Source organism: Sciurus vulgaris (genome assembly GCF_902686455.1).
Source record: "Sciurus vulgaris genome assembly, chromosome: 11".
NCBI lineage: Eukaryota > Metazoa > Chordata > Mammalia > Rodentia > Sciuridae > Sciurus > Sciurus vulgaris.
In genome coordinates, this window is record NC_136472.1 from 85,107,037 (window position 1) to 85,124,811 (window position 17,775).

Genomic DNA, 17,775 nt, shown 5'->3' on the forward strand with positions numbered 1-17,775 from the left:
CAGCATTGTCTGTGCTGTAAATGAGCTGGCTGCAGCTTAGAAGTCTTCAGTTTTCATACCTAATTGAAGTATTGGTGCATCTCAGTAAATATTTTTTTCTTCATTCAGAGATTCTTTTTTTTATGTATTTTATTTCTTCTGTGTGTGTGTGTATGTGTGTGTGTGTGTGTGAGAGAGAGAGAGAGAGAGAGAGAGAGAGAGAGAGTACGTGCTCATGCTGAGGATTGAACTCAGGGCCTCACACGTTAGGCAAGTAGTCTACCACTAAACTACATCACTAGCCCACATATCTTTTCTAAAATTAACACATAATAATTATACAAATTTATGGGTACAGTATGATATTTTAATACATATATACAATGTGCACTGATCAAATCTGGACAAAAAGCATTTTCATCTCATTATGTATGGGCCTTCATAAAATATATTTCTCATAAATGTACGTTATTGTGAACTATAACAGCCTTTCTGCATTGTGGAACACCACTAATTTTTCTTCCTGTCTAACTGTGTTTTGGGTCCATTATCTACCCTACCTCAATTCACCCTGCCTACCTAGCCTCTAGTAATTATTACTTTACTCTCACCTACTTTGAGATCTAAGTTTTTAGATTCCACATATGTGAGAGAACAAGTAGCATTTGTCTTTCCACATCTGACTTATTCCACTTAACAGTGTTCTCTAATTCCGTCCACTTTGCTGCAAATAACACAATTTCATTTTTTATGGTTGAATGATAGCCCATTGTACACATATACAGTGTTTTCTTTAGCCATTCACCCTACATCTTCATTCATCATCATTCATTCCACATCTTGCCTATTGTAAAAAGTGCTGCAAAAAACTTGGAGTTCAGGTATTTCTTTAGTTTGCTGATTTCACTTCCTTTGGGCATATAACCAGAAATGGGATATCTAGATCATATGATAGATCTAATTAGTTTTTTGAGGAACCACCATTCTGTTCTTCATAGTGATGTATTAGTTTATATCATATCAACAGTGTATAAGAGTTACCTTTTCATCTTCACCAACATTTGTTATTTATTTTTTTTTTGCATTTTTTTTCTGAGACAAAAAAGCATTCTGACTTTACCATTCTCACTAGGGTGAAATGATATTGTGGTTTTGATTTGCATTTTCCTGTTGGCTAATGATGCTGAGCATTTTTCATATATTTATTGACCATTTGTGTATCTTCTTTTGAGAAGTGTCTATTCATTTGCCCATTTTCTAATTTTTTGGGGGTGCTTTTAAGTTGTTGAACATTTTTAGTATTTTTAAATACTAGATATTAATCCCTTATCAGATAAATAGTTTGCAAACATTTTCTTCCATTCTGTAGGGTGTCTTCACTCTAATGATTTTTTTCCTTTGTTGTGCATAAAGTTCTTGGTTTATCATTCCATTTGTCCATTTTTGCTTTTGTTGCTTGTGATTTTGAGTTCTTATCCAAAAAACCACTGTCTATACAAATGTCTAGAAGTATCTCCCTTCTTCCTTTAGAATTTCTATAGCACTGAACAAGCTTCACAATATTTTAATCTTTCAAACACAAGAGCAATAGCATTACCACTATGCAAGATTCATAGTAATTATGGTGCTAGAGCTCTACCACATTATCTACCAGAAATAGGTCCTTGCTATCAGCTGGGTGGTGAATGATTGAATTCTGAAAGCTGATATTAAGGATCTGCTTCCCAGGAAGCTTCCTGCTTCCTTCTGTCTTAACTAAATTGAGTTAGGTTCCCCAGTAAGAAAACCCAGAGACAAGGATTTGAATTAATGCCATTTATTTGGAAAATGAATCAAAGAAGCACCTGTAAAAGAGTAAGGAGATAAGGGATGAAAGGATACAAGGCCAATTTAAGGGTGAATCATATGGGAAGATAACCCTTGAGGGAAACAGGGACTTAATTCCACTGAGGACCTCTGAGAGTTCACAGAGTATGCCTCAGAATCGCCCAACCTGAGTGATAAGGAACCTAGAGTATTCATCCTCCAGCCTCTACTATCATTGGCTAGAGCTATTCCTGGAGACACTGACTCCCTGACACTTCTGACCTGTCTAACTTGTGAACCAGCTGCTCCAGGAGTCAGAGAATGTCCAAAGAGTAGGGCTTAAAAAGACTTACATAGGAAGTCATGTTGCTGGTATTTATGAAAACAGTGAATGTCAAGAATATGTAAGGAAAAATATCTGTTACCAAAGACAAGGCTGCTGTGAGTGTACTCCACTGGCATGAGTATCTGAGGAAATCAATACTAGCTACTTGTGGAATATTAGCACCACAACCTTGTGATAAGCAAGGCAGCACCATAATTATTTTAGTTGTTTCTTTTTATGTTGATTGGACTGATGCCTTCTTGATAAATGAGGATTTAGGGCTGGAGATATAGCTCAGTTGGTAGCGCTTGCCTCACAAGCACAAAGCTCTGGGTTCAATCCTCAGCACTGCAAAAAAAAAAAAGAGGATTTATTTCTGTGATTAATCAAAAATGTATATATACTGCTTGTTTTCTTGGCCTAAATATTGATATAAATAGTAGATGTAGATAGACTCATCCCAATTTCTCATGTCCTTTATAAAATAATATTTAGAAATGGATCTTGAGAAGCATGGTTACATTGCCAAAAACAAGTTCACAATACTAAGAAATTTAAAGCACTTTCAGAAAAGAGGGAAACAGCATCTTTTATGTTTTATTTTTTGCTTGTGAATATATATAATATATATATTATATATATATATATATAATATATATATTACATGTACAGAAGAGTCCCATAGATTCAGAGAAAGCTAACAGAAAGGCACACAGAGGGTGCAGGTCTTTTCATACAGTTTTCAGTTAAACCAATATCCAGGGCATGGTGAATGACAATGCAGACAACAAAAGCACAGGAAGCCTGTGTACATGACTCTGAAGAGCTAAATCATAGACAACTCTCAGGTCTGCCAAGAATGGAGGTCATCTCTGGAGAAAATACCATTTCTATTTAATAGGCCTGTCAGACCATCACAGAATGTATTGAAGTCTGAACAAAGACACACCAGGGCAAGGCAAACACCAATGCTTAACTTGACAGCTAGTTTGCTCTTATCCCCCTTCTCTTTAAATCCTGAGGCCTTTGCTGACTTAAAGGAGCACACACCAGGGCTAATTCTGACCCTGCAACATTTTGCTCAGCTGTGCAACACAATTTTGTAACAGACTAAATATTTAAAAAGCTTGTAAACACTGTGCTGATGGTGGTGAACAAACATAAAACAAATATTTGTTATTTCTCTTTTACAGTAAAGATACAGGCATAGCACTTTGGCTTCCCACGTATGTTTCCCTATCCTGACATTTATCCAAAATGGTAAAAATTGAGGCACAATTCATGGGATCATGGGGTTATCTTCATCACACGCCAGTGGAGGAGCCTACTAGGACTTGGCACAGCTGGAGCAGCTGATAACCTTGGGTGAGGTGAGATGGGGCTTCACCAGGTCCGGCTCTATGGACTCCATTAGATCACACTCATTGGCAAGTATGTGCTTCACCAGGCACCTGGAGGCTTCGTCGATGTTTATGTTTTCCTAAGAGGGAAAAACAACTTTTCTTATTCAGCATTCTAAAATGAACTTGGAGCAGAGGCCCATATGTGACAAAAGGGCAGTATCCTTTTTTTTTTTAGTTGTCGATGGACCTTTATTTTATTTGTTTATTTCTATGTGGTGCTGAGAATCAAACCCAGTTTCTCACACATACCAGGCAAATGCTCTACCACTGAGCCACAACCCCAACCCCGAAAGAGCAGTATTCTTGATGATTCATTTAGGTGTCCCTTTTTATACATGACCTATGAATTCTCTTATTTTCCCTCACTCTCATTTGTTCCTTCAAAGAACTTTACCTTTTGTTCCCTCATAAAAGTACACGTACTTATTTTAATTTGCAACATAGGAGTAGTGTTTGATGGATTCAATTAGCAGGTTGAATTTGTTAGAGGGCGATTTTCTTATTCACATGTACTTTTACATTATAACATAATACTGTAGGAGAAGCATAAGTTTTCTGTCTAGCTTAGGGGTTTATTGTCCTCTGTTATATTCTACTTCTGTGGCCTTGATATGAAATAGAAATAATGGGAACACCTTTTGCAGTGGTCATTAGTGGATTAAAAACTATTTCTGGCTCTCTGCCCTGCAGTCAAATGGTAGGAGTTCAGTACTTCTGACCTCCTTGAAATTAGGCCTGGCCAGGTGACTTGCTGACCAATGAAATGTGAGAGGTGATGAGTCTCACCATTACATAGCAGCAATAAAAGTGAGTGCTCAGTTCCTCATCTTCTTTTCTTTGTCTCGGCAGTCATGGAAACCCAGAGAAGGGAATTCTCTTGCCTGGGTCTATGGTGAAGGATAAAGTGAAGGCAAATTTCCCTTCAGCCCATGAAGTTACATGTAGTGTGTGTGAGAATTATAACCTCATTGTTTCAAGTCACTGAGATTTGAAGCTGTGGCATTACCTAGACAATCTGGATGGATATAACTCTTTAAAGAAAAATGTGAAATCAGAAATATGAATAGAATTTCAAGAAATAAAAAACTTAGTTTGGAGAAAATATGAAGCAAGCATTTGAATCTAAAATAGGTTATGTAGTTAATTACTTTAGAACAAATTGCTTTGTCTTCCTGCTAGTCAGAAAAGAGAAATACAGAATGTCTGCTACCAGTATACTAAAATAAAAATATCGTTTCTCAGGTAAGAAGTAGTAGAGTGAAGATCTCTAGTAAAATTAAATTGCATTGTTTTTCTCACAATTTCTAGAAATTCTCTGATGTGTTTCCCCATATTCAATATAAGGAGACAAGCACTTTCTTGTTGCCAAATTGGTTTACTGCAGTACCTTGCTAACCAATCTGAAATAGAACTACTTACCTTAATTTTTTGTGTGGATGTCAAAAATGTTGATGTATTTTGAGGTCATTGCATGAAGTCATGTTACATGGAAAATGTAAGAGGTAGTGATTGCTTCTAAATGCATCTGTGGCTAATGGAATTAGCTGTGAATACTCATTAGCATGCTCCCTGGCCTTCAAGTCCAACCCTGATTTTACCTGCTTTGAGAGCACAAGGTAACCTAGAGACCAAGACAACAGCCTGATTATTTATTTCTCCTCTATGGAGCTTTAATGAAAATGCTTCTGAGGGTTTCTAAATTCAAAACACAAGGTAAAGGTCTTGTTGCCTTTTTGTTTGTACTAGGTTATTATTCTGGTTTTTATACCCAAACAGTACAGAGGTGTTTAAGCTTCTGTTTCCTCAACTATAAAATGGTCTTTGCTGATAACAGTTCCCTAACAAAATTAACTAGATTCTCTTGACAGGGTGTTGTGCTTATTGGCACCTTTACAGTGGGAACATGCGAGGCACTTTATATTATTTAATCTCACATAAAACACTGTAAGATAAAAATTAGATTTTTGTTCTTACTGATTTTTGTCGTTATTCTTGGGTGGAGGTAGAAGTGGCGTTTCTTCTTTCTGTCTCACTCCATAAAAGGCACAGAGACTAGCAGTGCTTATGCCCTATTCCCTGTTGGGCAGGCTACTGTGCCTTAAGTCATTGCCAGTGCTTGACACACCTTCTGCCAGTCTTTCTCTTCCTACGTCATGCCTAGAGTTCACACTTGAGGTGCCTGCTCAGAAGCAGTCATGAAACCTAGGCAGGGCATAGCTCTTTGGGACAGACCTAGTTTGACACTTTGCTCGTGAGTCCAGCCACTTGTTCATGTGTCTGAGTAGAAGCCCACTCAATGTCCTCTACTTTCTCACCATCAGTGTGGGGCATAGCTGTCCAGCTCTCAGCCCCATAGGCAAGCAGAAGTCCTACACTGATTGGAATGACGTTAACATACTTGACCAGCAGTTAATAAATTAATATCTGGATTTCCATTTGGCTGTTCCTTGTGTGGGGGGGAAAGAGAGAATAAAATCCAAATACCGAACATGAGATAGTATCATATATAATCATACATAAGAAAAATTAAGTTTAGACAGAGTAGAGACTTCCATAGAATCACTAAGCAAGTGGGCTTGAAGACCAGAACTCACACCCAGGTCTCTCTGACATTGAAGTCTGTTTATTGCTAAGTCAAATTCCTTTCCAAAATTGTTTTTAAAATCATGTGCAAAAGGAAATTAAAACAATTTTTTCCCAATGTTAGACTCAATATGTACTAAATTTCAGTTCCTTTCCCTTTCATATATTATGATAAAATGTTTAATTGACAGAAGAAAAACCCAAGTTTTAAACATTAAAAAGGTCTCCTTCACATTCAAGTAAGTAGTATTTTTTAAGTCTCCACCCATATATTAAAGTACCTTTAAATAGGGTTTCTTTCATTGTGCGTAAATCAGTAAAACCTAGTCAGAGCAGACTTAAATGCTAATATGGGCAAATAAATGAAAATCCATTGTCATTATGAGAAAAACAATGAAAAACCTAAGCCCAGCAGGATCATGTTAGTGAAAGGTAAGATGACGCTGGTTAAATTGTTTACACCAAGTAAAGGTAGTTGGTGTTAGGTCTAACATGTGAGGTCTCTGAGGACTGAGGACCAAGGACGGGGCTTTAGACCAAAAAATCAGGCAAAACCAAGCAGTGGGAGCATCTGTGTTGATACTGCAGATATGAACAGGGCAGCAGTTCATGGTGAATCAGCCGCACTGATGGTTTTAATTAATATAATTTAGATTCCTGATAAGTACTAGGCTCAGAGATAAAGATGATAAAATGGGTCCCAGTCCTCACTGAACTTAGACACCAGCAAGATTTGTATAAACAGCAAAGACATTTTTAAAACGAGTGGAAAGGACATCTCAGGGACGGACCACTGTAAACCCTTGAATATTCGGTTGGTCAAATGAAGTCACAGTACTACACAAATCCATTGCCAGTTAGGACTGTACAGATGTTCTGCACTATGTTTTGACAATTAATGTATTGATAAGCATTTAGTGAACACTTATAATATTTCCCATTGTGGTGGCTGCCACAGCACACCAAATTCAGATTAGGAATTTTAATAGGAAATCATGAAGAAAAGCAGATGTTATTATTTACCCCTATATTTACCACTTGCATTCTAGAAAAAGGCAAGGGGTATACTTCAGAGCAAAGGCTTGAATTCAAACCCTCATCTCAATTTCCCTACTTTCTGGCTGTGTGACCTTGAGACAACGTACTTTGATCACTCTGTGCCTCAGTTTCCTCATACTTAAAAGGAGAACTTTAAAAAATCTACTTCACCAATGATTATAAATTAATACAAGTTAATACTTAGAGTGTGAAATACATCAATCAGTGAAGGGCATAGAGCACGCATTTGATACATGTTATCTCCATAATTCTCCTCATACAACACCTCACTTAGTCAATAATGATGTGTATTCAACTACAATGTGTGTGTTCTTTCTTTCATTTGGCAGCTGAGGAAGCTCAGGTTGAGAGAGAGTAAGTGGCTGGCCCCAAATCACACACTAATAAGAGGTAGGGCCAGTTGTGAGCTCAGGGAGAGAAGTAAATAATAGGCCGATCACATCCCTTCTGCAAAAATATGAGGAAGGTGTGTAGCACTTAAAGCACAAGGTTGAACCAAACCCTCTTTTCAGCTCCCCTAAAATATTTCCCCAAATTAACAAAGTAACAGAATGGACAGGGCTCTTTGTTCCAGCACAAAAAGTATAGGAGCATACACTCAGGATCTCAGGCAAGGCTGATCTGTATTGTTGACACATTTCCAAATATATCTGCTCTCTCTGACTTTCTATACACCATTGAAGTCACAGCCAAAGGGCCTCGAGTAAGAGAAGGAATGGCAATACAGAACAAACCTCTCTCCCCTTCTATCCCAAGGCTAGCTTAGATAATCAAACCCTGCTTCACAAAACCACAAGTTCAGATCCTGTGGGCAATTAGATTGCAGTATGATTGATTGAGCTACTAGGCATCCAGGTTGACGTAGCCAGGCTTACATTTTCTGGGTGATTATATAGAAACACAGCTGCCAGATCAAGTGTAAAATAATACCTGGGAATTCTTATTTGCATTTATTATAAGACAGTAGCAACAACATTCCCAGGAGCATCTTTTGCTAGAAAGGAAATTTACACATTCTATAACTTCCAAGTCACGTACACTGAGACTGGATCTGGCCTTGATTTATTCACATATCTGCAATATGACAAGATGTTCTATTGTGCTGACTGCTTTAGGTTGATGCATGCTCATGTTTGTGCCACTGCTAAGAATCTTTTCATTTATATCAATAAGTAAGCCTGAGAAACAGGCTTAAAATTACTAACAAAGCATTTTACTAAAAACAAATGACAGTAACTACCAAAATTAAGTAAGTGCCTCATTTATGAAATAATGTTTACATCCACTCCTCACAAAAAATATATTATAAAACTGATAGACTCATGTTAAAAGTCAGAACAGAGCATGATTTTTGCCAATCTGTCATGTCCACCAAGATGGCCCTGATAACAAATTCCCAGGCTGCTTCCTATATATTCTGTTATAGTGTCTCCCAGGATTAAAACAGATAACTCAAATAGTTTTATTCCTAAATCAGTGGTTCTCAATTCTGGTTGAATGTTCATGCCATTGAAAAGTTTTTAAAAACACATTATCAGGGTCCTTCTCCCAGACTTTGGTCTAATTGGCTTGGCATGGCATCCCAACATAGGATATTTTTTAAAAACATTCTTTACTTATTTAAGACATTCAGCCAGTTCTGAGATACACTCAGATAATTAAGAATGTCTTTAAATACACTGTCCTTTTTATTTCTATTGTTGAGTTTCTGAAAATATACTCTAATACAGTGATTCTAAGCTGCAGTGCTTCTGATCTTTTGATGGAGAAAGGCATATAAATCTAATCAGCTGAGGTCCTGAGCACTTTTGTCAGTTTTTTAATTAGCTCTTCAGAACATCCATCTGGAGGCAAATTATTTAATCTTTGACCCCAGTACCACACAGAAGAAAAAAATTCTTAATAGAAAATCTTCACATTTGCCTAGTTAGAGGCTTTCAAAGGATCCATCCTTCCAAAATTTTCCAAATACACCAACCTCAAACAAAACACCAAATGTACCAGAGGTTCCAGGGTTAGGGCACTAAATTCCTTAGCCCTGTGATATTTTAATCAGAGCCACTGGCCTTCTGGAGATTAACAGCACTAAAACAAGTCTTGCATAGAACAGGGATTTTAAATTCTTCTGAGAAGATTCAGCACTTGTTCACTGAGTACTAAGTGCAAACATGTTGTTAGATTTCTCTCTAAGTTAAAAACTAACATGAATGCCAGTGTAGTGGACATCTGGAATTTTGTCTGCTAAGCACATCTGTCCTCCCGCCTCCTAATAATCACCACAACTTTCCATTTCCTACGGGAAACTGCTGCCTCCCATTGTGATCCTGAGCTTCTACTGGGACTCCCCCAAACTGAGCTCTATTTCTCAGGCATTTGTTATCAGAATGTGGCATTTCACTTAATTACCACACTAATGCCACAGTCTGTGTTATTGCCCTATTTTTACACATGAGAAAAATGAAGTTCATAGAATGATGTGTGCAAGGTCTCAGGGATGGTAAGGGTCAGAAACTGGCTTCAAACTCCCTTCCTCAAAGCTCCAATATTTTTCCATTTTTCTTCTCCTTGTTGTCTTCTTACATACAGTTCATGGCCTACATTTCGTTTACACCTGAGTCAATGTCCACCTGCATCTAAAGCCTATAATTTGGCACTCTGCCACATTTTCTTCATAAAGGGGAGGTTTAAGTGGAGAGTGTGATCCCAACAAACCAGATCTTCAATGATGCTCTATTATCTGAACCTTACCAGACTTTAGTCTAACCGGCGTTGGGAAGGACAGATGGAGCCACACTATCGCCGATTTTAATATAGAACACAGTCATATGGTCAGCTTGGAGAAATGGGATACAGAAAAGGTCACAAATAAAGTCAACTACTAAGATTGTGTCTGCCATGGTTTGGATTTAGAATGTCCTCCAAAGATTCATGAGTTGAAGACTTGGTTCCCAGGGTAGTATTGAGGAAGTAACTGGATCATGAAGACTTTAATCAATGGATTCATAGTTGAACAGACTACTGGGAGATAAAGTAAACTGTAAGAGGTAGGGCTTAGTGCCCTTGGGGACAATATCTTGCCCCAGGACCCCTCCTCTCTTGTTCTCTGTGGTTCCTAGCCACTCTCAGATGAGCAGCTTTCCTTTACCATGGCCTTCTGCCATGAAGCTGGTGCCTCTTCACAGGCCCAGAGCAATGGAGCCAGCTGACCTTGGACTGAAACCTCTGTAACTGTGAGCCTAAATAAATCTTTCCTCCTTTACATAGCTTTCTCACCAGTTTTGACATAGCAACAAAAATCTGATTAGCACAGTGTCCCTCTGACAGTACTTCCTCCATGTCCACCAAAGCCTCACTGCAGTCCCAGTCCTTTATTCATCAGATATAAAGTCCATTTCAAACCTTCTTTCCACCCAGCAGCAGGGCCTCATACCCTCTATCCCTTTTCTTTTATCTGCTAATGGATCTTCTTTCCATTACCCATTACCCATTTCAATTAGCCTCTGGTAAACCACTTCAGGCATCAAATATCCCAAGCTTATTAGAAACACCAAGTATGACACAGGAAGGGAAATTAGACATCACTAATTCAACCAGCTCTGTTTGACACACTAGGAATTTAAGGCAAAGAGGGCAAGTGAGTTGCCTGGCATCTTACAGTCTACTGAACCTCACAGGGAAACATGCTGAAGTGCATCTGACCTCTTAGCTCTTGCTGCCTCCATACCTCCTGTCTCTGGAAAGACTGTTCTTTCTGAGTAGCCTTCTCCCAGTACTATGAAATGTATCTCTGGCTCTTAGTACCTACCTCAGTTGACACTGATCACTATACCTTATTGCATGCAGCCTGTAACTGAAGTAATATATCTAATTAGGTTTGTGTTCCTTGCTTCCAGGATGGTAAGAGATCTCTAAACCACAATATTACCAAATATAGCTAATACCTGTGGGCAACTTATTATAAACCAGGCTATCCTTTAAGAACATTACGTATATCAACTAAGATCATCCTCTCAAAACCCTAGATAAGGAAATCAAAATAACCTTCCCAAAGGCAAACAGCCAGCAAGTCAAACTTTCAGCACTTGATTTTCTAGTCCATCCTCAGCCACTACTCATGCAATCCCTGCAAGCTCCGAAGCTGTCAGATGGCTGAACCAGACTCAAGCTCAGAGTCCCTGCCCTTCAACAGCTGCTCTCCATAAATATTTGTTGAAGATATGAGGAGTCAGGCCTCCTAACTTGTTGGCTATTGCTTTCTTTCCACATATCAAAAATGACGAGTTAACAGTCTACAATGTATTATGTTTAAGTTGATATAATTAATTTAGTGATTTTTAATTTGAAACATCTTTAAATGATACATGAGTACTGTCTAGCATGCCATGTTATTTATTCCTGTTAAATTCATGGCCCCTGAAAAAACAAGTTTATCCTCCTTGCCTCTCCTCCTATACACTAAGTCCTGTAATCCTAATATTAGGCAGACACAGTTCCCAAGTCTTTCTTAGTTTAGCATTCCTGAGACATATTTGCCAAAGCCAATATGTAATGTCTGACTTAGCATGAATGACCATTAAGAATCAGAGCATTCACAGATTTTCCTCTAATAACACTTCATTTTCAACTCAGTCATGTTTTAATTGCTCTTGCTGTGAGTCTTTTACTGAAGCTGTGCTAGAGCACCCAATAATGGGTTTTGAAAAGAGAAGAAATAATAAACACAAGCTCAAAAACTATCATTTAGCCAGACTTAATAAACCCCATTCATGAAGAATAGCAGCATTCAGTTCAGATACTCTCCCATTTGTCAGTATGATAAGATAAATGACCCACCAGACACAATATTAATAGTAATAATTGCTAACATTTGTTGAACGCTTAATACTGAACATTTACACAGCATTATGCTGTGTATGCTGCTACATGCATAATCTCATTTAACCCTTAGCACACCCTGAGAATAGATACACTATTAACCCTATTTTACAAAGGAGACCAAGACACATAGAATAAACTACTTAGCCATAGTATTTGCTGGGCTGATTAAATTCAATTTAAAGTATTATTTACTGAATGCTATGAACAAAAATGGTCTGATTTACAATTATTTCTATCATGATTAACTGTTTTTATTCTGGCATGTCTGTATGTCAAGACTGCAAATTGAGACTAGAGCATCACTGTCCCAGGATGTAATGAAAAAAGAGTCTATAGTCAAGCTTCATCATATGGTTTTTCTGTGGGGTCAGGAACAAATTGAAAGCCTCAGCTTCCCAACTCCAATCTGTAAAATGAGGTCAATCATAACTATATTTTATAGGGTTCTTCTGATAGTTAAATGAAATACACAGTTGAAGCCCCTAGACATTATATTACTGGTCCAATAAATACAAGGTCCCTCGTCTATCTTCTGTGTACCTCTTCCTTTAGGTCATTCTTTGGTGATCTCCTCCTATGGGAAATCCCCTCTGACTTCCCCAAGGCTGGAACAGACAGGCACCCTTATACTTGGACACCTATCCCTAGTCATCAAGTGATGGCTTGCTTGTGTGGATCCTCCACTGGACTGAGGGATCTTGGGGGTTCTTTAGCTATAGCCTGGTGTCCAACCTGGTTCCTGCAGATGGTAAATGCATAAATGAATGATCAACTGATGACTTTCTGAATGAATAAGTGAGTGAACAAGGTCCTCACAGAAGTGAAAGTTCAGGATGCAATCTGAAAATAATTTTAAATATGGGTGATTTCTGTAGAGTGAAAAAGAATACATGGTCACAACAGAATTTATTTCACAAGTCAAACTGTTCTTATTTTGTTTTTCAGTTACTATTTGACACCATTCTTTTTAGGTGAGTAGAAGGAAGACAGCTTGAACCAGTTTATAAATGTTAAACTGAAATGCACTTGGTAATTAAGGCCTTTTCAGTGAGGCAGACCTAGGTTGGATTCCTGATTTTGCTCTTTAAAAAAAAAAATTCTTTATGGCTTGATGCTCCAAAATTATTTCAGGCAGCATTTTTGCTATCTAATAGTTAGATGTACTCAGACAAAATATTTAATTTTCTTGGATATTACTTATAAGAAAGATATAATAATATCCACTTGATAGAATTATGATGCTCATAATTATGATATTTGGGGCAAAAGTACAAGATATATCTATATCTACACATTTATACATATAGATATCTATCTCTATATCTGTACTATCTCCACCTTCTATATATATGACTAGATATTAATATAGCTTACATTACTCTATTTATGATTATTTTAACATCCCCTTCTTCCATTAAGAACTTTGATGAAATTAAATGAATGACCAGTTCTTGATTGATAATTTTCTTTTAGGTCTTTAGTTTATTTTTTTTTTCTTTATATACTACACTTTTGTCCAGCCATCAACTAACTCTTTAGTACAGAGTTTGAAGCCCTTGCTTTTCCGAATAGCATAAGTTAAACTATCTGTGCCACAGTTATAAGAATAATGTTAGCATGAGTGAAAACAAACAAGAACAAGAGCTGTGTATAAAAATGGATGTGTTCTAAAATTAAACAAATTCACATTTAAACAACTACCTTTTTGTATTTGGAAGGTCAATGAACTAATTAACTACAAGAACTCTGGCCTCAACCCTAGGCCCTAAGTCTGCCTCACCCTACCAAATCCATGATGTCTAAGTCCTAAATTCCACAGTTAGATAACAAGTCCTTCTCAGTCTGGGGATACCTCCCTGATCCAGCAGTTACCATTTGCTATGTAGGTTTTTTCTTTCTAATAAGGAATAACATGTTTCTTTTCTTTATTTCAGAAACTTATAATAGGAAAAAAAAAAAAAAAGAGAGAGAGAGATACATGAATCTAAACTCTTTTTTAAAACTTTGAACATCAGGTAACTAAATGAAATAATTTGTTATTCGGCAAACAATTATTAAGCACTTTCCATAGCCCAAGCAGTATTTATCAAAAGCTTTCTGCTCTGTGCCTTGGTACACTTTGGAACCAATCCAAGACTCTTCTGCTTCTTCTTAGAGTTGCTGATGGATGTGATGTGCTTTCTCCTGGTCATTGTGACATTTCAATCTAATTGGGGCCCCATGCAATCTCTTCTCTGTCTATGTGCTTTCAGTTTCTTCCGACTACAATCATTTTTCATATTCCTGCCAGACTGTCTCCTGATTACTCTAATTAAAATGTAGTTATGGGCTGGGCATGGTGGCACACATCTGTGATTCCAGAGACTCAAGAGACTGAGACAAGCAGATCACAAGTTCAAGACCAGTCTCAGCAACTTAGTGAAAGCTTTAGCAACTTAGTGAGACCCTGTCTCAAAATAAAAAATAAGAGCAGGGGATACAGCTTATAGGTTGAGCACCCCTGGGTTCAATTGCCAGTACCATACATACACACAAAAATGTAATGTAGTTACATTAATACCTCATCCTCAAATACCAGCTTAAAACACTTTATCAGCTCACACTGCCTAGGCATAAAAACTACAGGTCACTAAACTGTGAGCTAACGAACAAGGCCACAGTTAATTCTCTTGTCTCATCTCCACTGACTTCCTTTACTTAGCTAGTTTCCAACTGAGCTGAATCATAGGCCATTCTTCCACTGTGTCCTACACTTGAGTTAGTCTTACTTCCATCTCTATCTATAGATCCACAACATGTTTTTTCCTGGGTTCTTCTTATTCCATCTCCTTGTCTAAAGCCCCTGCCTATCCAGAGCAAACAGATCTCATTTAGAAGTATTTAGGTGCTGATATGTTTTATGAAGATTTCATTTTATTCTTCTTTGAACTTCTGGATGAAATTCAGGTGCATTCTCTAGCTTTGGAATCTTCTTCTATCTTGAATTTTTATTATTTGTGTGTATCTATTTAACATTAAGGGGAAATATTCAGCAGAATGACCACATCTATCCCAGTTCTGCCAGCTGCTAGCTGTGTAACCTCAGGGAAGCATCAATATTTTTTTACCTATAATCTATGACAACAGTAATACCAACTTCACAAAGTTGCTGACGTGTGTACAGAATGAGATACATGTAAGAACTTAGCAATACTCAGGGGAAAAGAGACAATGAAAAAAAACAGAATAAGACAACATTTCATAGTTATTATGTCGCTATACCAGAATTTTTAGAGATGCAAATATATTTCTTTTTGGTTGTGAGGTATCTGAAATTGAGATCTGCAATTTAAGAAGATTATATGGAGAAAAGAGCATCTTATAGTTAAATAATTCTAGGAAATGTTTCAGAGTCTTAGAGGATCACATAAAGAGGCATGTGATTAAACTTTTTGCATTAAATGGAAGAAGGTTAGTATCATTGGTGAGATGACATAAGAGGAAACAGAGCAACAGGGCAGAACTGGAAGCACAGAGAAAGATGTGCATCTGTAATGTCTGAACCAGGAAAAGGCAGCTTCAGGTTGTGATGGGAGGGTTAGAGAACAGCAGTTTTCTTTCTCTTTCCCATCCCAACACAGGGAGGTTGTTGTCGTGTAGTCAACTGTATCTGTTCACAGAACCCTTCTCTAATGCTTTATCTCACAGGTCTAGTCTTCCTCTAAACAATTTGGCAACTAGTGGCCTGGATGAGTAGTGGTATGTGTGGAAGTGTCTGTGGATAGAGGAGTTGGGGGATAAAGATGTTGATCAACTGATTTTGCTTTGCCCTTGGGCTTTTGTACTCTTACCTAAATAGTACTAACTTTTTTTTTTTTTTTTTTTTTTTTTTTTTTGCCTTTCTAAGCCTATGCTAAGGTGAAATACACATATTTTCTGAGTATATGCTAAGATGAATACATATATATTTTTAAAATATGACTTTAACAGAATAAAGTCCCTCAATGCAAAGTTGGAAACAATTGCCCTAATTGGTTATGATGAGGCATTGTTCCCCTCACGCTGTATGGGAAAAGGAGGATTGGGTGCCTCTCCTCGGGGCTTCCTGGTAGTGCTTTATAATGCTATTATCATGTACATTACATTACAGTTGTAATTTCCTTTAGAAAGTTACCTTCTCACTGGATAATAAGCTTGAAGAGAGAAGAAATAGCACTTAAGCACTTGGAGTATTGCCTGTAGCTAATACAGGGTCTGTTGGCACAAAGACCCTCAAACTATAACTTACGGACAGACTGTTTTGCAAAAGAGAAAACTGAACTAATTCCAATTAAAAATTACAAAAACATATTGGGAGCTGCTCTATGTTCACATTCATTATAGTGAAGTTCCTTTAAACTCAGGACAGCTGAGTACAGGAAATTAGTAGACCTCAGCCTTGGCCCCGATGTTGCTACAAACTCTGTTGGTCATTAGGAGCAAATAAGACCTCTCTCTGGTGTCAATTTCATAACTGGGAAGGGACAGAATTTATACTCTGCCTTTTTCTAAGCAGAATTGAAGATGACCCTTGAGACTATCTCTACCTCTTGACTAATGTAGTTAAACTCACAGAGATTTGAGAATAATGATCCCTTAATAGGAAAGATTTCTCAATAGTTTAAGTATAAGGCCTTTGTTTAAGAGATCACTTACTAAAGTGAGTGTACTATATCACTTGATTAGCTGTAAGTTTTTGGTTGCAAAAAATCAGAAAACCATTGTATTGCCTAGGCCATCTGGAGGGCAGCTCCCAGGAGTCACAAAATTGCTAAAATAACTCATGCTTACTCCCTGAGCCTTAGAAAATAAAGTCAGGCTTGCAAGTACCATCAGGTCAGTTTTTTCTTTATCTGCCAGTCGCTATTTGCGTATAAAGGGATTTTGGCTCACATGTTCATAGTTTAGCCACCAAAGAGAAAAAGTTTCCTACACTCAACCCCAGTTACAGGAACCGTGAGGAAGGACTCTGGTGAATTTGGCTTTAGTCACGTATTTACACACGAGACTCAAACAACTTTAATTCCAGGAGACAGAGGTACCAGGAGTAACCTTACTTTGGTCATGTGTATACTATTAGCCAATTACAGTAACTTGACCACTTGATAAATGTGGCAACTTCCACTGGGACAACCTGGGCAGGGGGGACAGGGGCAGGGGAAAGAACAGCTGGGAACAGGAGTACCAACCTAACAGGGCTGAATGATTTTGAATCTCTTTCCAAACATATCATCTACACCAATGTAGATGTATATACTTATGTTTTAGATAGACATAAGCAATATATAATTAAAAAGAACTAGAAAAAAATTTTCCACAAAGCTATGCATTACAAATAGAAATAAACTACATAGGTACCATCTGATCTTAAAATATGCAGGTTAAATGGATGTTTGGGACTATCTAATTAGACATGTATGAAGGGAAGGTGAAGAAAGTAGAACATAAATGACTTGAAAAGAGCTACCATAATGAGGAAGGCATAAAGTAGACACTCAGTAAAATCTTCTGAGAAAATATAAAAGGAAAATAAGGTCTCTTGGAACTTAAGAACTAAGCTCAGTTCTGATTTTCTGGTTGTCTTATAGAATTCGACTAACTCAAGTAGATCCAGAAAGACAACACCTTTGCCAGGTAAAAAATACTTCTGCTTCAAATGTGAGCTTTAAAACTTGGAACATTATTGCTGAGAACCACTTACGGATGTATCACAGGCTTTCTTCA

The 17,775-nt window shown here is 37.5% G+C and overlaps 1 protein-coding gene across 1 annotated transcript in view; it reads right to left on the bottom strand.

The window, feature by feature from the left end:
* Positions 1-1,761: 1,761 nt before the first annotated feature.
* Positions 1,762-17,775, bottom strand: part of RAB38 (RAB38, member RAS oncogene family) — a 57,286-nt gene continuing 41,272 nt past the window's right edge. Inside the window, exon 3 of the mRNA XM_079105626.1 lies at positions 1,762-3,590. Coding sequence (XP_078961752.1) covers positions 3,438-3,590 — 153 coding nt within the window. The 3' untranslated portion in view covers positions 1,762-3,437. The remainder of the gene's footprint in view (positions 3,591-17,775) is intronic.